We start from the raw sequence: 26,371 nt of genomic DNA on the forward strand, positions 1-26,371 counted from the left end.
ACGTGCGGCCCAGCGCGGGGTACCCAGCGCGGGGTGAGGGTGGGTGGGCCCAGGACACCAGGCGGGTTCGACCCACCCCACCCCCGCCTGTCGCCTGGTCCCCACCTCGCATCTCTCATCCCTCTTATCCCCGCCCGTGCCGGTGCGCAGCCCTCAGCCGAGGCCTCTCCACCCACCCCTCCCGGCCTGCTACTCCCCACCGAGACTAAGGGCACGTCCAGGCCCACCTTCCCTCCCCACCCCGTAAAATAAACAGGTCAGGCAGCCAGGCGCCTGCGGCCTGGAACCCAGGCCGTGTGTGATGCGCAGTCGTTGTTCTGATCATCGTGATGGTGGTGGCAGTGGTGACAGCTACCCATCATTGGACGCTAAAGTGTCTGGTCTGTCTTGAGTACCTTAAGTGCATCACGTTCTCTAGCCAAGCTGTGTATCACAGAGGAGGACACTGAGGTTCAGAGAGATCAAGTAACTGCCAGGGAATGAAGGAGTGCAGGTTTGAACCTAGGCTGTCCTATATGACTCAAGACCTTCACCACATGGCCTTGTTTGCAAGACCTCAGAGGTCATATGTAATTTAGGGCTGTAAGTGTTCCCTTTGAACCTGAATTGAGGATTTCTTTCTGAAAGCATTCATCACCCTCTGTCTGCTGAGCCCCCGCAGGGAGATCTTGGTGGTGTTGCTGGTGCTTGTCTCCCACAGGATGTTAAAGGGGAAAAAACTTACACTTGGGTTTGTTTGTTTCACCTGTTATTGGTCTCAGCCCAGAGATCTTTGAGCAAGCGGTGGATGCGTCTTCCACCTGGCAGCCTGGCTGCCGTGGTTGGCATGTTATTCCAGAAAGAGGAAAGAAAAGACAGGGACATGTTTATGACCGCCTTCTTCTGTTGACCTCCTCTCTTCCTGTCTGGTTCTTTCTTTAATGGAAAGAGAGAGTCATTTTATTCATCTTAGAATGTTGTGTAAATTCCTTTTAAAAGTTTTAACGCACCTCTACCTGCTTACCACTGATGCCGTCCTTAGGAAAAGTCGGCTCTGGGCATCATAGAGTCTTGATAGACATTTAGTGAATGGATGAAATGAGACTAACTTAATGTCTCTGATTTAGAGACTTGTTCTTTGGTTTAAGGCTTTATGATGTGAGAGGACTCGGTTACAACACAGGTATCCCCCCAGAGGGCAGTCTTAAGTCTGTTCCTCCCACAGAAACATGTTTGTGTCGACCAGCGGCCATTCTTGGGTTGCACTAGTCCTAGGCAACCCAGGAAACCCCCAGGACTATCTTTTGACAATCTCAAGATCTAAGGGTCAGAGCTGGGGACCTGAGCTGAGAGCCCTGGACACGTTGTGGGGACACCATAGTAACGACAGGGTGGCTGCTCTCCTCAAGAAAGCTAGGCTTGTGTTCAGCTTTGCTGTTTCCCGAATGATCGATGCACTCACCAAACCACTCATCTCCCAGACTCTGCTGCAGACCATGGCACTGGTAAACTAACTATTTGGGGAAAGAATAAAGCCATATTACTTTCACAAGAGTGTAAAGACATGGACATGCCCATGAGTCTCACAGCTGGGACAGACTTTGGCCCTCCTCGAACTCAGCGGGCAGGGGCTTCTGTTCCTAAAAAGAATGAAGGGGAGAAGGTGTTTGGGGGGGGCCTCCGTGAAGGACATTTCCCCATAAGTGAATGTTGTCTGTCTGTCAGATCTGTGTCTTTGAAGCAGTTTGATTTCTTGGATTCCCTCCTTTTTTTTTTAAGGCTATACTGTCAAGCAGTCGTGGGACAGTCGAAGACTTCTTCCTGGCTGGCCGAAATCTACCGTGGTGGCAGGTGAGTTTGCCTCGCATGTGTGGTCCTTTAGGGGCTGTGTGTGGATTTGTTTATCACTTTAATTTGGATGTCTTATACCCCAAATAATTGGAAGTTGCTAAATCAGGAAAATCATTTCATTATTAGTCCCCTTAAGTCTTAAGTAGTTTCTTACCTGTATGTTTCCATTCAACTCAGTTTAGTTCAGTAATCATTTATGAAGTGCTGGGTATGTACAAGGCTTTGTCCTAGGTTCCGGGACCCACATAGGAGGCAGTGAGTCCTGCCCCTCAGAAGCACACAGTGTAAAATGGGGTTGGATGTGTATCCATGCATTACGGTACAGGACAGCCAGTCCCACAGGAGGCACACGGCCAGGTATGGATGAGAGGTGAGCTCAGGCTCACTGGGTGGAGTCGTGGGTAGTGCAAGATGGAAGGGTCTTCCAGAGGTGGGGCTGCAGGGATGGTGATGGAGTGTGAGGGCAGAGGGAGCAGCAGGTGCAGAAGTGTAGAGGTGGGGGGAACAGCATGATGCCAGCCGGACGGAGGGAGAGAAGCGGATGGAGGGCTGGAGACATTTCTCGTTGTGTACGTGCTTAAAGATCTTACTCATTTTACAAAGTGAGTCACCTGAGAGGAGGCCTCAGACCCTCACATGGCAGAGTCAGCTGCCTTTTTGTGGCCTGCACTCGTGATGGGAGGAGGGCAGTGCCCCATGGAGGAGGAGGCTGTGGGGACCCAGCAGAGCCCAGGGTCTGAGGACCAAGCCAAGTCTGAGCCAGGGCTGCTTTGTGACTTGTTACTTAGGATTAGGCACAGGTCCCCTGCACAGGGACGTCAGCTACACTGGGAGACTTGTGCAGGGAGCCGGCCCTCACTCGCTCACACTCTTTGTCCTCCAGTGATAAGCAGCTTGACAGGGAGGAGTCTGACTTTCACACTGGGTCCCGCTTCACGGAGCGAAGCCTTGTTTGGGGAGGAGAAGGCACCTTTGTTCAAAGGGAGGAGGGAGGCGCAATCGTTGACCTGGGGGATCAGCTGCCCTCACCTGATGGCTTTGCCTCGTGTCTCTGGGAGGTTTGGGGAGGAGTATTTTCCTGATGTTAACTCTCTGACTTATGCTTGAATCTTCTTTTTTTGTAAACCTGGTTTAGAAAGAGATTGAATGTGGCAAAGAAATGTTTGCCCTGGGCTTCCACCTTAATTTATTTTTCAGCAGGGGATTCTAGCAACACCATCTCTTATGGGCCAAGGCCCCCAGTCTTTGGCCGGAGCCACTCTCAGGCCTTGGAGTCATGTTTTCTGTACCTAGAGGAATGGCAGAGTCTGCACCACATTAGCCTTCTTAACTGTGATTCTGGCCATGGTTTTCCAAAGACATTAATGTGCTTTGGCCTCCCAATGTTTATATGTGTTATGATTTATTAATTTCTTTACTGTGACTTCTTTTTTCATAATTAGAATTGTTGCTTAATGGACAAACTGTATTATTAAAGAAAAGTGAAATGAAAGAGTAATTTTGCCACTCCATCTTTCTTCTTTATATTTGTATTCAGTCAGCAGATACCTGATGGGTCTGTGTTGCTCTTGTGCGGCCTCCATGTGGCCTGTCCCCATGGTCAGTGCTCAGGCCTCGTCATACCTGGCTTAGCGGTGGTGAAACTCTGAGGCTCAGCCTCCCTCCCACCTCGCTGTGTCGCCACTCTGCTTTCCTGCTGCTCTGCCAGCCTCTTGTTTGCTGTCTCCCCGGCCGGTTCTCCCCCATCTCCCAGTTGTTAACACTGGAGTCCCCAGGGCCAGATCCTGGCCTCTTCTCTCCAGTTCCCCTAGCACACCTAGTTTCATGGCACTAAATGCCAACGGCGTGCTAACAAGTCCAGCCTCTGTCCCTTGAAATCCAGTCTTGTGTGTCCCGCTGCCCATTTGACACTTGCCCTTGAGCAATCTGTCTGGTCTCCCACACGGACTGTGTCCAGAGGGGACTGTGGGCCTCCCTGTGTGAATCTGCCCCTCCCGCCACCTTCCCTGTCCCTGAACAGTGCCCCATCCTTCTGGTTGCTTAGGTGACAAGTGAGGAGTCGTGTTAGATCCTTTATTCTCTCTCACCTCAACATCCAGCCTGTCAGGAAGTCCTGTGAACTCAATTTGAAAGCAGATTTGAAATCTGCCTCCTTCCCGTCAGCTCTGCCTCCCGGTCCATGCCCCTGGCATCCCTCCTTCCCCCTGTCTAACCCTCAGAGCAGCTAAAGGGAGCCTATTAAACTCAGGTCAGACCATGTCACCTTACTGCTTGAAACCCTCTGGGGGCTCCCATGTCACCCAGAATGAAAGCCCAGCCTCTGTTAGGCCACAGATGACCTGCACCCCTTACCTCCCCTCTGTGACCTGGAACAGTTCAGCTAGGCTCCTGCCTCAGGGCCTTTGCCCCTGCTGCTCGCTCTCTGCAGATACGCCCAGCCTGTCCCTCAGCTCTCCTGGAGGACATTCTCCCAAGCACTTCTCTCTAGGACTTTAGTGCTTACTACTGTTCCCTGTGCTGTAAAATAATCCCCTAATTCATTTAGTTTACCCTCTTCTTCTTAAAAGAATGTTAGCTTCATGAGGGCAGGGATTTGCCTGTTTGACTCTCTAATGTATCCCTAGTGCCTACAACACTGTCTGGCACATAGTTGGCAACAGACATTTATTAATAGTTACTGAATTCACGAATGGTGACTTTTTAACCTACCTTCTCATTTAATAATGTATCTTCCCAGGGCTGTATAAACATAGGTAGATATAGGTATGTTGTATTTTTATGTGGTTGAATAGTATTACATCACATGGATACTCACCATTTATGTACCACATTACTGGGCAATTTAGACTGTATATAATTTTCCATTATTATGATAAAGGTAGCTAACATCCCTAGTTAAAAATAACTACTTGAGCACTTACTATGTGCCTCTTCTAAGATTCCTTTTGCCTTATATTTGTTGTGTCTGAGGTGTTTGGTGCCTGTATGTTCTCAATTAGGTCTTTTTGTTTTTTTAGTTTTTTTAAATTGAAATATGTCAGTTTACAATATTGTATCAATTTCTGGTGTACAGCATAATAGTTCAGTCATACATATATATTCCTTTTCATATTCTTTTTCATTATAGGTTGCTACAAAATATTGACTATAGTTCTCTCTGCTATACAGTATAAACTTGTGGTTTATCTATTTTATATATAGTAGTTAGTATCTTCAAATCTCAAACTCCCAATTTATCCATTCCTACACCCTTCTCCTCTGGTAGCCATAAGTTTGTTTTCTTTTTTTGTGAGTCTGTTTCTGTTTTGTAAATAAGTTCATTTGTCTTTGTTTTAGATTACACATGTAAGTGGTATCATATGGTATTTTTCTTTCTCTTTCTGGCTTCATTTAGAATGATTATCTCCAGGTCCGTCCATGTTGCTGCAAATGGCATTATTTTATTATTTTTTATGGCTGAGTAGTATTCCATTGTATAAATATACCACAGCTTCTTTATCCAGTCATCTGTTAATGGATATTTAGGTTGTTTCCATGTCTTGGCTATTGTAAATCATGCTGCTATGAACATTGTGGTGCATGTATCTTTTCAGATTTCTAGTATGTCTTAATTAGTGCATTTTATGTTTCATGGTTTAAAAAAACAAAACCTCTGTCTTATTATGTTTTTGGCCTTGAATGCTACTTTATCTAGTGGTAATATTGTCAATGCTGAGTTTTTTGTTTGTTTTTACCCAAAAGGCCTTGTTATTTTCAGCCTCTCTTAATTAAAATTTTGTTTAAAGTGTATCTTATGTCAACAGCACAGTATTTGGACTTTGCATGAAGTGGCTATTTCTACTCGATTAAAAAACTGTTGCTGATTTAGGAGGGATTTTGTTCATTTATAATGCCTCTGGGATTTTTTATTTTGAAAGTAACAGATGTTGGTTGTAAAAAGAAAAAGTTACAATCCATGCATAAAACTTGAAGTTTTCTCCCCATTCCTTTTCTATAACTATGATTCCAGTCCCCAGAAGTATTTTTTATATATATACTACCAGAATTACTCCTATCTACACATAAACATACATGTACAGGAGTGTAAAATGTATACACAAACTTTTGATGAGATTATAAATATTGTTTCCCTTATTTTTATCACTCCATAGAGCTGCTTTATTCTTTCTGTGTGCTACATTGCATTTCATCACATTCATGTTCCTTAGTATTTCAACCAGTCTTTCATAATCAGATTGTTAGTATTTTTGAATTACTTCAAACATTAATCAAATTAGACTCCTGCTAATATTTCTGCAACTGCAGGGAAGCCCGTGGGCATGTGGAGGGTGGCAGCGGAAGAAGGTGGTTGTGCTGTTCACTTTATCCCTTTTCGCTTGCCTTTGTGTAGAAGAAACACAAGTGGGATTCTGCACAGGGTGTAATCCCTTTGGAGAAAATTCAAAATTCCGTTTGAGTTTACATTTGTGAAAATTAGTTCTTGGAGTTGGACTGAGAGTTCTTAGTTCTGATCTGTCCTTGTCTTTTGATTTTCAGATAGGTGCTTTTCTTTTTGCCTCGAATATCGGCGCTGGCCACGTTATGGGCCTGGCTGGAAAAGGAGCGACTTCAGGGATTGCAATTGGGGCCTTCGAGTGGATTGTAAGTAGTACTTTTTGTAGTAGCTAACCTCCACCTTTATCATTGTCCAAATAAAACTCATAAAAATTTGCTTTCAACTTTAAGTAAATATTAAAGACTCCTTTAGAAGTCATGGAAGAAGAGACCAAGTCTTTGATTTCTCAAAAAAATAGTGCCAGTTTTCATTCTTCTTTGTAAATTTATGAAGAGGTAGAGAATGTTTACATTCCAAGGATCATAGGAATACAGTTAGGAGACTAGCCAGGTAAGGAAAAGATCACATTAACGCTGAAATATATATGTACATAAACATTTATGTACATACACGTACGTTTATATGTGTATACAGACTTACATGTATATGTGTGTGTATATATGTCTGTATGTGTACATTTGCAGTATACAGTTCACCCTTGAGCAACACGGGTTTGAACAGCTCAGGTCCACTTATATGCAGATTTTTTTTCAATAAATATAGCACCCATATTTTCATTTCACAGATTTTTAAGCTGACGAAGTGTGAGAGAAAGTTTGTGTTCAATTAGAGATCACAATATGTAGAATCAAAAGAACTAGATTTAGAGTCCGATTCTGTCCAGGCTGTTTCAGCTTCCTACCCTTGGGTGTCATTTATCAATTCCTTTGTTTTTGAGACAGACATAGCATTACACAGATTTTGACTATGTGGGGGTCGTTGTCCCTAACCCCCACATTGTTCAAGGGTCAACTTAGCTCTTTGAGATATTCTACAGGTTACTACAGAGCTCCTAATTGATCTCTTATGAATACCAGGCTTCAACTATAAAGCTTATAAAATACATTATTTATCAGAACTGTGGAGTCTATTTGTGGTCGGGCATAGACTTTGTTCACCTAAATTAAAAGTGAATTTATAAGTCTTGGATTTGTTAACCTATCTATATAAATCACTTGACCTTTTTTTTTTTTTTTTTTTTTTCAAATAAATCAGAATGCTCCCTACTTTCTGGGTCTCATCTTTCTTCTGGTAGACTACAAATAAAGAACACTTCTAGCAGAGTCAGTTGCAAACCTAATAAGAAACCCTGGTCTTTACCACCCTATACCTCTCAGAATTTACTGGCATCTCCTTCATATATTCAACTTACTTACCCCTTTTTTGTAAAGAAAGCCAGAGCCAATGTATTACTTAATTTCAATAACTTGTGTACATTTGGGTATAGTTTCTCTACCATTTCTCTTAATGGTTTCTGATTTTTTAAAACTATCAAATGCCTATAAGTTGGGTTTATTTTACTGGAAAGGATATGTTTGGGCTGTTATTTGCAAGGTCCCCAGTAGTGATAGATTTATTAGGCTCCAAACAGATAGTAACTGAGCCTGCATCTTATTTAGGAGCATGGCCTCGCTGGGACCCTGAGGTAATCCTTCTTCTTCTCTTGGTTTCAGGCTCCGTTTATGCTCTGTCTTCTTGGCTGGATAGTTTCTCCTATTTACACTAGGACTGGGGTGAGTCTCTATTATCAGTTACTCTTCTCTACAATATTTTTTCTTACAAATGTTGCATATGTACATACAATCATCCTGGAGGACAAGCTGAACTTCTGTCTTTTGATCCCTGTACCAACTTCCCTGAATCCTAAGAAATGCCTGAAGTAACATCATTCTGAGTCAACTGGGTCAACAGAAGCCAGGACTGCCCACTGTTTCACTCTGGACCTTACTCAAGAGTTCATATCTTAAGGCTTTATAGAAAACATACTAAAACTTTACTAAAAAATAAGACCTAAATAAATGAAGAAAACAGCTCTGTTAATGATTGGAAGACAGCAGCCTAAAAGTGTTTGTTCTCCCCAGATGCAAAAGAGGATATTCTGAGGAACTTGACAAGCTGATTCTGAAATGCATGTAGGAGATAAGGGGACAGCAGAGAAGAAACCATCCAGGCCCACTGTCCAAGGGCTGCGTGGGGTGATGTCATCAACATGGTGGAATAAGAGCTTTCTGTCTCTCCCCGAAGAACACCGATTTACACAGTCACCCACAGACGGGAGGGCCTTTGTGGAGGTACACAGGTCCAGTGGAGACATTCTAGCTTGCCGCTGGAGGGAAAAAAATCAAAGGCTGGGCACACTGAAGAGGGTAAGAGGGATAGTTTCCCTTTACCCACGTCCCCCATCCCCCGAGATGGCACAGCTTGGCGCCAAGAGAGACTCAGCCTGAGAGTTCTCTCACAGAGGAAAGGAAGAGCGGGTGATGAGGGCCTAGCTGTTCTAGCTGTGCAGGGTGCTGCCAAGAAGACCTACCTCTTCCTTAACCCGTCTGCAATCCTGAGGGGTGCTACATGACCAGGGAGGAGGGGGAGTGGTTGAGAGGACAGCACCCAGGGCTCTCAGATGACATCAAAGGAACAAAAATCCTCCTAACCCCTCACAGACTCTTTCAGGAAGCTTGCCAGTGAGCTGCTGGGGACTCCTCACTTGCAGATCTCCCCAAATGGCCCAGACACCCCAACATCCTGCATGCCTCACCCATACTCCCCTCCACCCCGTGGCCAGCTCCCTTTGCTTACCACCCAGGGTGGCAGTGTTGAGCCCTGGCAGAGAGCTGGTGAGCTCATGCAGAGAGCCAGCCGGACTCTGTGGGGCTGGGAAAACACAGGCACTTGAGCACTCAGCACCACCCTAGGGAAAGCAGGCAAACCGGAAGCTGTCAGCACGCAGCCTGGCTTTGTAGGATCAAGATATTTGTCCCTAAGATTTCCCCCATAAGACAGAACAAGCAGTGAGAAGCGCGCGTATCCACAGGAAAGGTCTGAGAAGCCTCAGAATCCCTAGCAGGACTGATGGAAGGTATTTCTCTCCAAAAGCCAGTCAGTGAAAACTGGAGGTGGTGACTGCTTCCTCAAATGCAGACACAGCAACCCAGGACTTCAAGGGACATAAGAAGTCAAGGAAACATGACACCACCAAAGGAACACAATAATTTTCCAGTAACCAACCCCAGAGATACGGGTATCTGAGATTTTCCTGGTAAAGAGTTCAGTTTGAAGGAAGCTCAGTGGGCTAGAGGAAAACACAGAAAGATAGTACAATGAAATCAGGAAAATAATACACAAACAAAATGAGAAGCTTACCAGAGAGATAGAAATAAAAAAGAAACAAATTCTGGATCTGAAGATTACAATGAATGAAATGAAAAATGCAATAGAGAGCATTGATATCAGACTTGGTACAGAGGAAGAAAGACTCTGTGAACTCAGAGTTAGGTCATCGAAAATGATCCAGTCAGAGGAAAACAAAGAAAAGAGAACAAGAAAGACTGAAGAAAGCCTGCATGAACTGTGGGACACCACTGACAGAAACAAGCCACACATTGTTGGAGTCCCAGAAGGAGAAGAGGGCAGAAAGTTTATTTAAAGATTGAGAACTTCCCAAATCTGAGGAAGGATTTGAATATCCAAGATCATGAAGCTCATAGGTTCCCCCAGATTTTAACCCCAAACTGTCTTCTCCAACACACATTATAACACAACTGTCTAAAATCAAAGAGAAAAATTTTAAAGCAGCAAAAAAAAAAGAATTCCTCACATACAAGGGGACCCCCATATGGCTATTGGCAGATTTCTCAGCAGAAGGCTTGCAGGGCAGTCTTTTTTTTTTTTTTTTAATTTAAAAAAAAAACTTATTGCCAAAAAAAAGAAGTGATTGGATAGGTGAAGATTTCTTAGGACACAAAAAGCACAAACCATAAAGAAATTGATACAGTGGACTTCAAAGTAAAACTCTAAACTTCAACTCTTTGAAAGATATTTTTAAGAAAATGAAAAGTTGAGGGAGGCCATAGCTCAGTGGTAGAGATTTGCTTAGTATGCATGAGGTCCTGGGTCCAGTCTTCAGTCCCTCCATTAAAAAAATAAATAAATAAACCTAATTACCCCTCTAAGAATTTTTTTTTAAATAAATAACTTTTTTAAAAAATGAAAAGTCAAGCTTAGAGACTAGGAAGGAGTATTTATAGAACATCTTTAAAAGACATATCCTGAATATATACATGTATGTATATTTCTTGAAACTCTTGTACTTTAGGGAAAAAAATTTCACCGAAGAAAGTGAATATGCAAATGACAAATAATCCTATGAAAAGATGTTCACTATCACTGATCTTTAGGAAAATACTACTTAAAATAAGATCCCACACGTACTCACTAGAATGACTGAGAGTAAAAAGACTGGCCCTGCCAAGAGCTGGCGAGGCCAGGGGGCACCTGGGATGCGTACCTGTCCACGTTGGAAAACAGGTTGGCTGTTTCTCATCCAGTTACACCTGAGGTCCCAGCCACTCAGTTCCCGATTATGGCACTTGACCCCGCCCCAGAGAAGTGGGAGGTGGAAGTGCACATCCTCACACAGACTGGTGCACAAAGCTCACAGCAGTTTCAGCTGAAAACAGCGCACCCAGAAACAGTGTGGACAGGGTAGGAGGGTGGCAGACAGCACGCCACAGGGTGCTCCAGGTGAACCGCGGGGGCCGTGTGGGGAGAAGGAAGCAGGGCTTAGGCCCGCGTTCCGTGAGGTGGGTTGATTGCGGCTCCAGGAAAGGCAAGTCTGGGGACAGCTGATGTCCAGGACCAGGGCGGTGAATGTCTTGGCCACAAGCCTTCGGGGATTCTGAGGGGCTGGGAAATGCCTTATATCTTGAGTGTGGTGGTGGTCACACAACTGTATACATTTCCCCAAACTTATCAGACTTTACACTTAAAATGGGATAATTTTACAGTGCGTAACCTATGCCTCATAAAACTGTTAAAATTTTAAAATATTTGTGGAGAGGACATTAGAATTCTGAAAGGCCTATTTGCCAAACCATCTAATGCTTGCAATTGTGAGGCCATGATCCCAGGAAAGACGCCTCAGATTGTGACTGTATTTTGAGATAAAGTCTTTAAAGAAGGGATTAAGGTAAAATGAAGTTGTTAGAGTAGTCCTAATGCAGTATGGGAGAGGAGGAGGCCAGACACAGACCCGTACAGAGGGAAGGTGACAAGCGGGCACAGGGAGGGGACGGCCATCAGCAAGTCGGGGAGGCCTCACACACAGCTTTCTCTTATGGCCCGGAGGGACCCAGCCCTGCAGACACCTTGAACTTCCAGGCTCCAGAGCTGTTGTGTGAGCCTCTGTCAGTCTGCCATTGTCAGTGACGGCAGTGCTAGCAGACTGATGCCAGTGGTGAGTGTGAAATGGCTCAGAGCCTGCCTGAGGAAGTCACCACAGCATATGATTAAGAACCAGACGAGCTGAAAAGAATAAAAGCTGTAGATGTTTAGGAGAGGGCTCACGGCCCCTGCGCAACAGGAGGAATTTGCACATGTGAGGAAGGGGGCAAGAGCGCAGGAGGATGTGGGGACGGGTGGGGTGGTGTGCCATTCACTATGATTTATCCACCTCTGTGAGCCCATCTCTGTGCTCGGGTCCAGGCAGCTTACGAGCAAGGAGGGCCTGCCCTCCGCCGGGTGCACTGCCTGGGCAGGCTGTTTGGGGCAGGAGCTCTCTCACACGGGCGGCGTTGGCACAGGGGACCAGGTCCCAGAGCTGTGGAGTCCTGTCATCCTTGAGCCCTTGGTATATTTGTCATATGTGGTAAAGCATTTGATTTTGCTGTACGATTATTTTATGAAAGTGATTTGTCATCATTAGACATACTTAGCCGGATTTCCTTCTGCTTTCCAGAGATCGAATAGGAAGCTAGGTTCCAAGCTTCTTGAAGATGGCACTGTTGCCTCTCCTTTCTTATTTCTCCTGTCTTAACGTGTCCAAGTAACACAAAGCTGGAGTAGGTGACTCTGCATCTTGTACCTGGGCCGCTGCCCTCACTGGCCGCGTCTCTGTGACAGCCAGCCCCTGTGAGCACTCTGTCTGATGGTGACTTCTCTTGTTGCTCCTACAGGTAGTGACGTTGCCCAGATACTTGAGGAAGAGGTTTCGTAGTTGCCGGATCCAGATGCTCCTCGCTGTTCTGTACTTAATCATCTATATCTTCAGTAAGATCTTGGTGAGCTGTGTGAACGCCAGCCCAAGGATGAAAAACAAACAGCAGACCAAATCAGTAGGCGGGGCTAAGCTAGATCTGTCCCAGCAGTTCATTCCAGGGCCCCATGAGTTACTTGCTGGCCTATGTGGTCTAAGCTAAAGTGGAGAGAAAATAGCTTAATAATACATAGAATGAAAGGCAGAGGCATCTTCTTTGCTTCCCAAGCCTGGTTACAGGCCCCTCCTCTGTATTCCCAGAGAACCTTGGGCTTACTCGTGTCATGTCATTAGGTGTTGTCACTCCCCTGCTTAAAACAATCCAGGCATTGCCACCACCCCTACAAGAGACCTGAGCCCCTTGTTATGACCTGTGAGACCTGTCCATCCTGGCCCTGCCTCCAGCCTTGGCTCCCTGTGACCTCCCCGGTACTCACAGGATTGTTTCCCAACTCCAGAGAGCTGTTCCACTTGAAGCCCTTGACACGTGCTCTGGAATGTTCTTCCCCCCAGATTTTTCCGATGTCACCTCGATGGATGTGCCCAGTCAGTCTCTGCTCCGTTACTCTGTTTCTGCTTCCTGTGTAATACTTGCCGCCACATGAGAGAAGTCACCTATCCCCTTGCCATCAGTGTCTGCTCCACTCCGGTGCTAGCTGCTGGAGCCCAAGGCCTTGCCCGGCTCATGCCCACAGTCCCCCTGTGCCGAGAACATGTGGAGCAGGAGGCATTTTTGAAGTGTCATTCTGAGTGACTGAGTGAGTGTCACTGTCACACTGCCTGGAAATTACCTATTTGGTGGTCTTTCTCCTTCATTATACATCAGCTGCTTGAAGACGGTGACTGAGTTTTGGGAAGTCTGTGTCTTCTGAACCCTGCCAAGTACCTGCAAGGCTGGTGCTCAGAAAACATTCGGTGCATAAGTGGGTGTGTCGGGGGAGTCTCTGCCCATTGAGCGCCTGGCTGTGAGCACCAGAGTAGCAGGTGCAGGTGCTTCAGCATCACTGTCGGCCAAGCCTGCAAAACAAACCCAGCCCCCTGACCATGCGGCCTGGTGGTCTGCTTTGTATGGTCCTTCAGCTAAGAAGGGTTTTTACAGTTTTAAAGGGTCTTAAAAACCAGAAATGATCTGTGTCTCACCAAGCCTATGGCGTTTACTGTCTGTCCCTTAACAGGGAAGGCTTGCCAGCGCCTGATGAGCTGTCGCCTCTGCTCTTCCCACTGGCAAGCTGCAGGGACAGCTCACTCTCTGAGCACACTCCCCACTCTGAGGCTCCAGACAGGAAGAGCTAAGTTGCATTAACTGGATTAATCGGGTTAACTCAAGCCTTAAAGGTGCTAACTTCACTGAACTCAACAGGGCACCGGCCTTGTCACCCAGCAGAACCTGGGTAGACATCACCCCATGTCCACAAGGGATGGAGTGGACATGCAGATGGCCTCTGAGGTCAGTGTTTCGATGGGATGGCTGTCAACCAGGCTGCCTTTGTGCTCTTTCCAGGTGGAGATCTGCATGGGCGCCACGTTCATGAGGCTGGTGCTGGGCATGGATGTGTACCTGGCCACTGTAGTCTTGCTGACGGTTACTGGCATTTATGCCATCACAGGTGAGGTTACTCCAGCCACACAAATGTTTGTACTGACGCTGCAGCTCTACTTCTTAGCGGAGTCCTGCAAGACATTGAGGCAGAGGTCTCCAGCTTTTACATGTCCCCTGAGTCTGTAAGTCACATTGCTGAGGCCCAAAATGGCCTTGAAAATAATTAAGGCAGGGGTGCCAGAGTGGTGTCCTACCCCTGGAAATTATATCGGGCTGGCAGGGCTTTCCAAGGGGATTGGCCCGGCCAGCAGTAATGGTGTTTAGGGCGGGGCAGGCCTTTCACTGCAGGCTGCCAGCCAAGGAACGGGAGCACAGAGAGGGAATGAGGGGAGGTGGCAACTTCAGGTCATCCTGTTTACCTGCTTACCTGGTAACCTGGTCAGGCCAGCGGAGGGGCTCTTTTACGTAGACAGTTCTGTCCTGGACAGCCTTTGCCTAGGCTGTGAGAGTGGGGCCCTCGTCCCTTGTGTGTTCCAGTCACACTGCACATCTTGGATGCTGGTGGGTGCCCCTGACCGTTCTTCCAGGTGCAGGAGAACCAGGGCAGAGAGTGGGGTGCATGCAGTCAGTGGTTCTTTATGCAGGGGAGTGGGGGGCGTTCTGCCCAGGGGACATTTGGAATCACCTGGAGACATTTTTGGTCGTCACAGCTGGAGGGTGCTGCGGGCATCTAGCAGTTCAAGGCCAGGGATGCTGCTCCCTGTTGCTCCCAAGCCAAGATTTTATGATGAGAGACAGGTACGTCCCCCGACTTACACGGGAACAACAGGATTTTTGACTCTATGATGGTGCAAAAGCCAGAGATATTCAGGAGAAACCACGCTTCCAGTTTTTAATTTTGGTTCTCTCTTGGGCTAACGATACGTGGCATGACACCGTGGTAGTCCTGGGCAGGGGCAGCAGCCGCAGCCCCCCTCAGCCACCCATCGCAAGGTGACAGCCACCCTGGACCCAGAAAGCCATCCGGTTTTCAGTGTGAGATTCAGTAAATGACATGAGACAGTCAGCATGTTATTATAAGATGGGCTCCGTGTAGGATGATTTTGCCCAGCCATAGGCTAACATGAGTGTTCTGAGCACATTTAGGGCAGGCCTGGCTAAGCCATGATGCTGGATAGGTGAGGTGTAGTGAATGCATTTTTGACTTAATGATATTTTAAGTTTATGGTGGGTTTGCCAGGACGTAACCCCATCATAAGTCAAGGAAGACCTGTACACTTTTTTTCACTTAGAAAACTACAGGATTTTCATTCATCCAAACAACGGGAGGTAAATGGGGGGTTAGACAGGCAGGGTAAGAATCCACCAGCAGATCACGAAGGATGTTAAAGAGAGAAAACAGGCCGAGCCAGGACTGAGCATCGGCAGTTAAAGACCCAGTGAATTGAAGGGCAGAGGTGTGGACATGGGGACGGGGGAGACGAGTGTGTGGGGCAGGCCTGCAGAAGTCACTTTCCGTGGGGTCAGGCCTGGCTCTCCTTCCTCTTTCTCTTGCCTATTCAGGTGGTTTTGCAGCCGTGGTCTATACTGATGTCCTGCACACTGGCGTGGTGGTTCTGGGCTCAGTCTTATTGGTGGGCTATGGTAAGTAAATCACTGCCGCGCACCTCGACACTTTTTTTGATGGTACATATCTTGGTGGTACGTTGTGTCACATAAATAGATCATGCCCCCAGGTCCAAAACTTCTTACCAACCAGAGCTGCTGTATCCTTCACACACGTGCTTTGTGATGCGAGTGGTGGGCGCGTACTGAGTAGTAACGAGAATCAAGTACCCTTAGGCATTTATCTGTATGGCCTTATTTAATCATCACACTCACCAGAAGGCATAACCACTTTTATTATCCTCATTTTACTGATAAGGAAGCTGAATTCCTCAGTTAAGTAACTTGTTCACGAAGCACACCAAGCAGAAGACTCAGAGCCTGGTCTCTAATGTCAAAGCCCACAGTGTGCGGACTTGCATGTTACTGTCCCTGCAGTAACAAGTCCCCTCTCCCTAAGGTGAAGGTTTCTCTCCACTAGCTGGGAGTAACTCAGTGAGGTTGGTGGTACCCACTGTTCCACGGGTCAGAGATTGGTCTTGCAGATAATCTAGAAAGAAAAGCTCTTAGCTCAGGTACTGAAAAATTATTGCAGCGTTGGAAGGATTATGATTCCATAGAGCACGCTGCCGAGCCCGTGGAGTGAGGACAGATAGATGCGCACAGATCCACACACCCCGGTCTCACCATCCAGTCGGCACCAGTGCTCCATGGAGTGCACTCCGTGCTGTGCTGCTGGGACACATTGTACACCTCAGGTATAAGCCAAGGAATTTTTAAATGAGCTGGGAAGCAATGACTAATCTGAGTGACAAAACTATACACTACAAAGCAAGCTAAGCCATTGTGTTTACAGGCATGCTGCATGTTAAGTTTATCAACTTGATTAAAACCTGCCAAGACCATCCCAATTCTTGAGAATGACATCCAATTAAGTTTTCGGAGCAGGTGGAATATCCCATTTAATGTTATCAATTAATATCTTAAATAATTACATATTGTTTACTGTTACAGACTGAATGTTTGTATCCCTCCAAACTCATAAGTTGAAATCCTAACCCCCAGTGTGACGGTATTAGGAGCTGGGGCCTTTGGGAGGTGGTTAGGTTGTGAGGGAAGAACCTTCATGAATGGCATTAGTGGCCTTATAAAGGAGACCCCAGGAGGTCCCTGGCCCTGCCACCATGTGAGGACACAGTGAGACCGTGGCCACCAGCCAGTCAGCCCGCACCGTGGCCTTGGCCTTCCCAGCCTCCAGAACTGGGAAGTAAATATTTGTAGTTTATAAGCCACCCAGCCCATGGCATTCCATTAGAGCAGCCTGTGCAGACTAAGACATTTTCTGAGAAGTTTAATGGGTTTTTTTTTTAAATCAGGGTATTTGCACTAGTTCTTTTGATAAGTAAAGTATTGGGAGGGGGTCGTTTTCTTTTAAAAATATATGTAAACTTATACATCCAAATGAATGTTGACTTCAAACTAGTCATTGTGGGAACCCATGCAAATACAATTTTATTTTTTTATGTACAATTTTTAGGTAATACATATACAATGTAAACCCAAAAAAGGGTGCAGATTGAAATACTCATCACCCTTAGTTTCTCAGTTCAAGTCCCCAGAGACAGTCAATATCGTAGGTTTTGCGCATATCCTTCCAGAGATGCCCTTCATACGCACAGGCCGACCTTGGAGATGCTGTGGGTCTGGTTCCAGACCACAGCAGTGGAGCAAACGTCGCAACAAAGCAAGTCACATGAATGCGTAGGTTTCCCAGTGCACATAAAGGTTGCGTTTATACAATGCTGTAGTCTGCTAAGTGTGCAATAAATAGCATTATGTCCAAAAGCAAGGTACATGATTTAAAAATAATGCTATTGGGAAAATGGCACCGATGGACCTGCTCAAAGCAGGGTTGCCACAAACCTTCAGTCTGTAAAAACAAAAACAAAAACAGAAACACAGTATCTGCAAGGTGCAGTAAAGCAAAACACAATAAAATGAGGTTTGCATGTGCAATTTATTTTATCTGTGAATCAGAACATTTTGCAGCCTGTTTTTCTCCCACTGAAACTCTATCTTAGGCAAATTTCTATATCAGCAAATAGAGATCTATTGCATCTTCTCTGTTTTTGTATTTGTAATAAACTTTTTATTAAAGAGCGCACAAGTCAAAGTGCAGCTGGATGAAGTACCACAAAGTGAATACACCCTGGCAGCCAGAACCCAAGTCAGGAAGTTGCCTTTGTTGCCTTCCTTTCCAAACTTTATGCCTTTTGTTTCTTTTTCTGGCCTTGTTACACTGGCCAGGACCTCTAGTACAGTGTTGAAGTAGGGGCCTCAGGCATCCTTGTCTCATTCCCAATTTAAAGGAGAATATTTGATTAAATAAAATATTTCCTGTAGGTACTTTCTGTCATACTAACGTAGTTCCTATCTGTTCCTAGTTTGCTAAGATTGTTTATCATGAGCAGGTTTTGAATTGTATCAAATATTTTTTCCACACCTACTGAGCTGATTATATTGTTTTTCTTGTTTTTCTTTTAACACAGTAAATTACATTGACTTGGTTTTGAATGTTAACTCAATGTTGCACTCCTGGATTTGTCAAGAGATAGTCAAATTCCTCTCCAAAGTGGCTGTTTTAACTCATTTTATCAGAAATGTATGAGAAAATGTGTTTCCTAACCTTTCAGCCAACTCTTGATGTTTTAAGACTTTTTAGAACTATAACCAATAGGTGAAGGGAAAAAAAAGTATCTCATTTTTGTTTCAATTTGAAGTTTCCAGGTGCCAGTGAGGTTGAGCATCTTTTCATACACTTAGTGGCCGTTTGTGTCTCCTGTTTGTGAATTCCATGTTCATATTCTCTGCCGTATTTCCCTCCGGCAGTTTCCCTTGGCTCTTGATGTGTGAGTCCTTTGTACATGATGCAAATCTCTTCTTTCAGTCTAACAAATTTTAAGTTGATTTCAGTCATACAAATTTAAACTTTTGAGATCAAGTTTATCAACCTTCCTTTTCCTTTTTGTATCTTGTTTAAGAATGTACTACTCCCTAACCCAAGTTCATAAAGATGCTCCTGTTTTCTTCTAGTAACTTTGTGGTTTTATAGTTCACCTTTAACAAATCCCACATGGAGTTCATTTTTAGAAGTGCCGTGAGGTGTCTTATTCATTTTATAGTCACTCGGTGTCTTTTCATTGACTAGTCTTGACTCCAAGTGATTCTGACCCCTTTTCAAAATTGAGTCTGTATCAAAAGAATGTGGTTTAATACGCCAAAATAAAAGGGTTTTTTTCAGTTAAGTAGGTGAAATTATGAGTGTCTTAGTGCCTTTAAAAAATATTTTTCTTTAATATTAAGACTTTATACCACTTAGGATATTGAGGGAGAAATTAATAGGCTCTGAAGGAAATTCCAAATATGAAGTTTCATAAGTGTTTTGCTGACATTGCAGGAAAATGAATACTAATTTCTGATTTACTTGAGATTCTTTGAATAACTTGTGATGGGTCTTTAGTTCAAAACTAGTATAAGCAAATAAGTACTTCCGTGGTGCTCATAACTGAAAATTCTACCAGGGGCATCTCACTTTCGGGCATGTCTCGATCCAGGCTTCTGCAGGAACTAGGTCAGCAAAAGAGCTTCAAACTGCCATGCTGGCTGAGAACCCACAGCAAGGAAGCAGGCTTTTTTGGTGCCTTAAGCAGAAGAATCCTGGGATAAGTTCTGATTAGCCGAGCTTGGGTCTCCAGTCCATTCCTGTGACGTCCTTGTTACCCAGGGGACAGGGAACATTGGCCGGGACAGGGAACGTTGGCCAGGCCTGGGTCACGTACCAGACTAGGGTGAATGGTAGACAGTTTGACGAGGCCCCCCTAAGCACATAGGATGGAGTGCAGCCAGAAAGAGGGGTTCTGCTGCCAGAAGCAGGAGGGGGTGAGGGCACAGGACCACCAGTGTCCACTGTCCTCTTCCATTTCTCTGGAGGGGATGGTGTCTTAGGGGATGGTGTACAGTCTGGCTCTTTGTCAGCCATTGTGTTAGACCCTGCCAGGCAGACTCATCTTACTTTGCAACCTTGGTTCTTCTGACAAGTGTTGCTGTACAATTTAAGGTACTGACTGATAACTGTGTGGTGTTCTTAAGCCTTTCAGGAGGTAGGAGGATACCAGGAGCTACAGCGTAAGTACATGGATGCTAAGCCAAACCTGACCCATGAAGGAAACTGGACTGTCCAGCTGGAATGCTTGACCCCTCGCCAGGATTCTTTCCATATATTCCGAGATCCCATTACTGGAGACTTCCCCTGGCCTGGGATCATCTTTGGTGCCTCTACCCTCTCCTTGTACTACTGGTGCGCCAATCAGGTAACTAACCAGACCCCCTGCACTGACGTGCCTGCGCTGGGGTGGGGGCCCACCATGGTCTCTGAAGCCGGGCAGGTTTCCCTTCCTGTCCTCCTGCTGCCTGAGTGATGCTAGACCGAGCTCTGTCCCACAGTCCCATCTGTAACAACACAGCTATTTGCATTCTTCTTCCCTCTCACTGTCTAAAAAGCACAGTTTTTTTGCACATGAAAAATATGTCAGTTCTCTCAAATTTAGTCTAGAAATTAAATGTCGTTGTCAGTATTTCAGTTAGATTTTTTTTTAAGGACTCAAGCTTATTCCAAAAATTATGTGGCTTTCTATCAACGATAGATCATTAAATTGTGAGATACCCATGCAGTGGAAAGGCAGTGTAGAAATAAAAAGGAAGCGCAGCTGCGCACCATGCTGTGGACGGGTCTTCAAAGCAGGAAGCCAAGACGGAGGCAGCCGAACACAGAATGCTCAGTGCGGCACGGTCACGTTCCAAGAAGGTGTAACACAGGCAGGGCTCCATTGTGGTGCTTAGGTACACACAATTAAGTAGCAAAAATTATAAAGAAAAGCAAGGAAGAAATAAAACAGTCATTAAAGCAGTCGTTTCTGAAGCAAGGGAAAAGGTTGAGGTTAAAAAGGGGCACAGGTAACAGCATTAGTCACAATCACCAAAAAGTGGAACCGACCCACGAATGAATGAATAAGCAAAATGTGTATCCGTGGGTTGGACTATTATTCAGCCATAAACAGGAATGAAGTACCGATATGTGCTACACCTTGGGTGAATCTCGAAAACATTATACCAAATGAAGAGAAGCCAGGCACGAGAGGTCACCTATTGTGTGATTCCTTTGATATGAAATACGCAGAACAGGCAAATCCATGGAGACGGAGGTCTGATCAGTGCTCCTCCCCCCGCCCCCTCAGGGGAGAGGGCAGAGGAGAGTGCCTGCTTCCTGGGTCTGGGTGCTCTTCTGGGGTGATGGAGGAGTTCTGGCACCAAAGACAGGAGGCTGTACAACCTTGGGAATGTGCTAAATGCTGCCGAATTGTTCACTTTAAAATGGTTAATTATATGTTATGTGAACTCCACCTCAGTTTTAAAAAGAGGGAGAGAGGCTTCTGGGTGCCGTTGCATCTCTTGGTTTGGATGGTGGGTACGTGGCACGTGCCTCCATAAGGTGCTACAGCGTGCTCTCCTGGGTTATGTTACAAGGAACGGGATTTTCAGCATCTTGAGGAAGGAGAAAGTGCCACAACAAATAGCTAACCCAAGTCTGAAAATGAAGAACAAAGGGGGAGAACTTGCCCAACCAGATATTTAAACATTGACAAAAATACAAACAGTTTGAAATTTTCAAGAATGGACATATAGACTAATGGAACATAATAAGGAGCTCAGAGACAGACTCGTACTTGTAGGAGGTTAATATATGTTCAGGGGGCTCCACAAACCACAGGGGAGATACTTACTCTTTGATGATGTTAGAAAACCCAGCTTACTATTCGGAGTAATAGAATTTCCTCCCTACCTAACACTTACACAAAGGTGGACTTCAGATGAATTAAAGACTTAAATGTGAAAAGTAAAACTGTGCGATGAAGGGAACGTAACGCTGGGGAATGCTTTTGAGATGAGGGGTCATACAAATCATGTCTAGTTGATCCCATTACATATACATAAGGCCTTTTTAACCAAGAACACTGTAGACAAAGTTGATGGACGACAAGACTAGAGAAAACTGTTACGAGTGTGTATAATGAGCAGGAGACTAATAGCAAACCCATAAGAAAAAGGAACTGTGGTAGAAATACGGGCAAAAGATCTTGGGACAGGCAACTTATAGGAAAGGAAGTTCAAACAGACATAAATGCTAATGAGCGTATAACCCAGAGTTATCAGGGAAGTGCAGTTTAAAACCACAATGAGACTGGCAAACACGAGACAGCTTGATATGCCAAGTGTCGGGAAGGACGTGTGTGTTTCGGCGCCCTCGTGCGCTTCTGGTCAGCGTGTGGCCTGGTACGGCCTGTTCTGGAGGGTGACCTGGCAAGTATGTTGACCCTATGGCCAGAAAATCCTCGTTGAGGCTCACAAGGGACCTGGATCGCAGCGTTGGTTGCGGGGGTTACTCTGCAGTGGGCAGCTGAGGAGGGCCGCCCTGAGGGCCACTGTGCGGCTGGGAGGAGCACGGGCCGGGCGTGCACACGGCAGGGCCCTGGAGCTCACTGTGCGGAGGAGCAGGAGAGCAGGCGGGGTCCTCTGCGATGCAGCCTGTGTTCCCATCTGTAGTCTTTTCTTTCTGCTAGTTACCTGTGTGATTCTGCTACTTCACCTCGAAGACAGGAGAAGTCCTATGTATTTCAGTGTCTTCTATAACCATAGCTTTAAAACCTGCCCTCAGACTTCCACTTGTGACAGTGGGTAAACTGGATTCCTGAGCTGCCACCCAGCACAGAGCTCCGAGGAGTGCTGGGTGAAATATAACTAACACCCACTGTAGTCACTGAGGAGCTCGTAAGGAAGGGTAAAAGCCTCCGGGGGATGAAGACAAAGCGCAGATTGTAGTCAGGAGAGCCAGGCTGACCTGACAGGGACAGTGCACAGGCAGTGTTTACCAAGCATGTCTTTCAATGGCTTGGGCTTTTACGGCCAGATGAGAATGGGAGAAAGTCCTCAAGTTCGTGTGCGGTGAAGAGGGACCCCTCCGTGTAGAACTTGGGTTCCTGCAAGGCTGGAGCCTCAGTGGGAGATAGACTAGGGAAAATCTGTCCAGCAGCAGGGAGAAACAACGGGAAAGAGCCTCAGCTGGGGTTCCAGGAGGAAGGCAGAAGTCCCCTCTGAGAGTTCGTGACAGGCCTGTCTTCCTGTATGTATTATGCGGTTTAACTGACCTGCATGGTCAGGGAAACCCCAGAGGAAGAAGTGAACTTAAACTCTTCCAAGACTTGTTACCAGCTGAGCCAGCAGGACCTATGACAGGTGCACCCTCGCCCAAGGCTTCACCAGGGCCTCACCAACAAGGGCCCGCTCAGCGTGAGCCCCACCACGGTTTGGAAACACGGAGGACTCGAACCAGCACAAGCAAGAAACAGCGAAACTGGCGCCCCCACACTTCAGAAACGGAAGTGCCAGATACCAGACACAAAATACGCGTTTAGGGAGATAAAAGTGGAACTGAAAACGTTAACACAATTCCATCAAAAATGAGCGGTTAGATTTAAAGCTCGAACTTCTGGAAATGAAAACTACCCTTGTTGAAATGTAAAGCTCAGTAACTTAAAATAACAGATTAAACATGGTGGAAAGAAAAAGTCAGTAACCCAGAAGGGAGAACTGAAGAAACTGCTCGAAAAGCACAAAAGTGGAAAGTGTGAAAGAGAAAGTGACGTGGAAGACGGAGTGAGGATTACAGCACACCTGTTAGAGTTCCAGGAGGAGGAGGGGAAGTGGTGTTTGAGGAGAAAGGGGCTCATCAGATTCAGGGATCACCGCGAATCCCAAGCAGGTAGACACAAAGTCACATCCTCGTGAAGTTGCAGAACACAAAAGACAAGGAGAAGACTCTAAAAGCCACCGGAGAGGAAACATCACTTTTAAGAAGAGACACAGCCCGAGAGACTTCTCAGCAGCAACAGTGCAACCCACAGGGAGAATAAATAAGTAAAATTTTCAAAGTCCTGAGGAAAATGTCAGCTGTCAGTTATACACCCAGCTAAGTGTTTTTCAGAAGCAAGGGCGAAATAAAGGCATAACCTTCCCTAGAGACTGAAGGTTGTGCATGAAGGGAAAGGAGGTTCTGCAGAGCAAGAGTGACAGTTAGAGATGCTGACCGGCCCAGGTGCAGACCTCACGCACTGGCTGGAAAGTCACTGTAATCCTGAATATGGGAAGTAAATTTACACGCAGGACAGAACTAAAAGACCACACACGGTGGGAGCTCACTCTGCCTGTGGACCTTGAATTGCTCAGTGGGGTGGGGAGACTGATTTACTTTAGGCTGGAAGTTGCATTCAGTTAAAATTTGAAGGGTAATTATTAAAAGCATAGAAGTAGAATCTATAACTTCCTAACTAGTAAAGAAAATGATTTAAGAAAAATTTTAATGAAAAAAGAGGCAAACAAACTGACAGAAGGAAAGTTGTTTTCCTCTGGCCAGCCACCACCATTTTTAAACAGTCTGCCCCTTGCCACACTCTGTGATGCAGGACAACCCACGAAGGTGTTCAGGACTTTCTGCAGCCCCTGAGACTGTCCTGTCTAGGGAGTGAGAGTTTGCTTCTGCCCTTGCCCTGCTCCTTCATCCCCTCCCTTAGCGACTGTCTCCTCTGTGCACGGGGCTAAGCAAAGACCAGGACGCGCAGCCTGGCTGCCCACCCGCCCAGCCGAGGCCCTGTGCGCTGAGAGGCGGGCAGCGGAATGCCCGCGGGCCCCCTAAGAAGCAGCACGTGTTGTGTGAGGCAGAACCACTTTGGGGATCTCCCTCCTGTTATTAAATTTCTGCATTTGGAAACTAGAGAAAGCATAAAGAACATGAAAACTCTGCCTGTCAATCCTACCACCCCAGGATTAACCACTATTCCCTCGAGTTGGTTTATTCCTGTGGACTTTTGCCAGGTGTCACAGGGTGTGTGCGATTGTTGTATCCCCTGCCTCTCAGTTACTGTCACACTGTGAGCGTTTTTCCACATTATTTAAATGTGCTTTGAGAACGTGATTTTAGTGCATACATAATCCTGCGTTGTCTTGAGGCACTGGACCAGGTCTTTCTGTTCTTAGTGCGTCTCATCTGCCCGCTGTACTATCCTGAGCACACATCACCTCCACAAATCGGTGGTGGAGCTCCTCCCGGGAGACTCTGCACATCAAGGGCTACACTCATTCATTTCCACTTAGACGAGTGAAGTCGGCCCCAGTTCTAAACACTCATTTGTTGCCAGGGACCTGTGTGTGCTTAGACTGATGTCTCAGGCACAGAGACTGGGCCTCCAGGAGGGGGTCTCGTCCTTGCTGGGGGACAGCGTGTAAGCCCTGCACTACTGTGGTTGGTGTGCCGTGCCAGCAGTGAGGCCAAGGTCGTGCATGCCACATGCGTCCCCCCTGGCATCTGTGCACTGAGCACAGCATGCATGGCGGCCACATGCGCCTCCTCGGGCCCTGGATGTCCCGAGACGCCGGGTTGGTTGGGGTGAGCAGCTGGCAACACCCTGCTGCCACTACAGGTCACAGTTGTCCTGTCGCAGCCTAGGCAGCCTGGGCTTGATACAACCTGAGAAAGCCACCCCTCCACCTCCATGTTTCCTTGGCAGATTTTCGTCCAGGGCTGCCTGGCGGGGAAGAGCGTGTGTCACGTGAAGGCCGGCTGCGTCATGTGTGGGTACCTGAAGCTGCTGCCCATGTTCAGCATGGTGTTGCCGGGGATGATCAGCCGCGTCCTGTACTCAGGTGATTCTCTCACTGACGCATCCACGCTGACCACATCTCTCCAAGGCATCTGGAGGGCGCGGGCTTGCACGGTCTCCCACAGCGGGCTGGGCTTGAGATGCCCAGAGTGCTTTCCTGAGAGCCAGTGGATTCAGGGTAGGGATGTAGCCCCACAGAAGTCTGGCGGGGATAGGGGGTGGAGGTGGCGAGAGAGAAACTTCAGAGACGAGTTCGGGCAGGGAAGGGCCAGTCGGGCCTCCCTGCCGCCTCTGCGCACCATGAGGCCCAGTCCCTGGGAGGCCAGCTGCTTCCCTCGCCCCGCAGGCCGTCCTGTGGGCACCCCAGCTGCCCGGCCAGGCCACGGCTGATGCTCTTGGCTGCTCTCCAACCACAGACGGACCCCTAAAGTGGGTCTGACGCGCAGGCCCATGTTCTCTCCAGTGAGTGCTACCAGGACGTCCCTGCTCCCTTCACAAGCTCTTGTAACTTCGTGCATGTCCCTAGTCCCCGTTCCAGCCTCGTTTCACTGGCTGTGCTGCCTCCGGCACCTGGTCTGTTCATTCATTAACCATCTATGGAGCCTGTGCTCTGATGGCACAGCCCCGGGGCGGAGCAGGGGGCTTCCAAGAGTCCTCTGCTGCAGTGCTTGACGAGGACCAGCAGAAGGTAGGCCTTCTGATTGCGAAGCTCCACGTGCACTAGACGTCTCCAGCCCTGACGGTCCTCCAGTCTGCCCTGGAGACATGCCTCTTCTTAAAATCCTAATTCCTTTCCAGTTTCAACATCCCAGATTTGGCCTTCAGCTGTCAGGGAGCATGTTTTGGGTTCTCGTAGGTGGTGCCTCCTCATAGGTTGGAAAATAGGCCCCTGTGCTCCCTAGGACCCCAGAGTCCCTTGGGCTTGGTGGCCCCACCTCCCTACCTGCACTTCATAGTGCAGACCACTCAGCCCACCGAGGAAGAAGATGGACAAAATCAAT

At 46.8% G+C, this 26,371-nt stretch overlaps 1 protein-coding gene across 15 annotated transcripts in view; it reads left to right on the forward strand.

The window, feature by feature from the left end:
* Window positions 1–26,371, forward strand: part of LOC105069358 (sodium/glucose cotransporter 1) — a 60,510-nt gene that overhangs the window by 14,930 nt on the left and 19,209 nt on the right. For 11 of the 15 annotated variants that reach the window (XM_074355835.1, XM_074355838.1, XM_074355840.1 and 8 more), the window contains 8 exons: window positions 1,759–1,830; window positions 6,367–6,471; window positions 7,879–7,938; window positions 12,376–12,480; window positions 13,957–14,062; window positions 15,559–15,639; window positions 19,750–19,970; window positions 25,278–25,413. In XM_074355835.1, coding sequence (XP_074211936.1) covers window positions 1,759–1,830; window positions 6,367–6,471; window positions 7,879–7,938; window positions 12,376–12,480; window positions 13,957–14,062; window positions 15,559–15,639; window positions 19,750–19,970; window positions 25,278–25,413 — 886 coding nt within the window. Of the gene's footprint in view, window positions 1–4; window positions 1,485–1,758; window positions 1,831–6,366; window positions 6,472–7,878; window positions 7,939–8,286; window positions 8,572–12,375; window positions 12,481–13,956; window positions 14,063–15,558; window positions 15,640–19,749; window positions 19,971–25,277; window positions 25,414–26,371 lie in introns of those variants that run through there. The other 4 variants (XR_006725060.2, XM_045516984.2, XM_074355845.1 and 1 more) reach the window with 3 other exon arrangements.

Source organism: Camelus bactrianus, chromosome 32 (genome assembly GCF_048773025.1).
Source record: "Camelus bactrianus isolate YW-2024 breed Bactrian camel chromosome 32, ASM4877302v1, whole genome shotgun sequence".
Lineage (NCBI taxonomy): Eukaryota > Metazoa > Chordata > Mammalia > Artiodactyla > Camelidae > Camelus > Camelus bactrianus.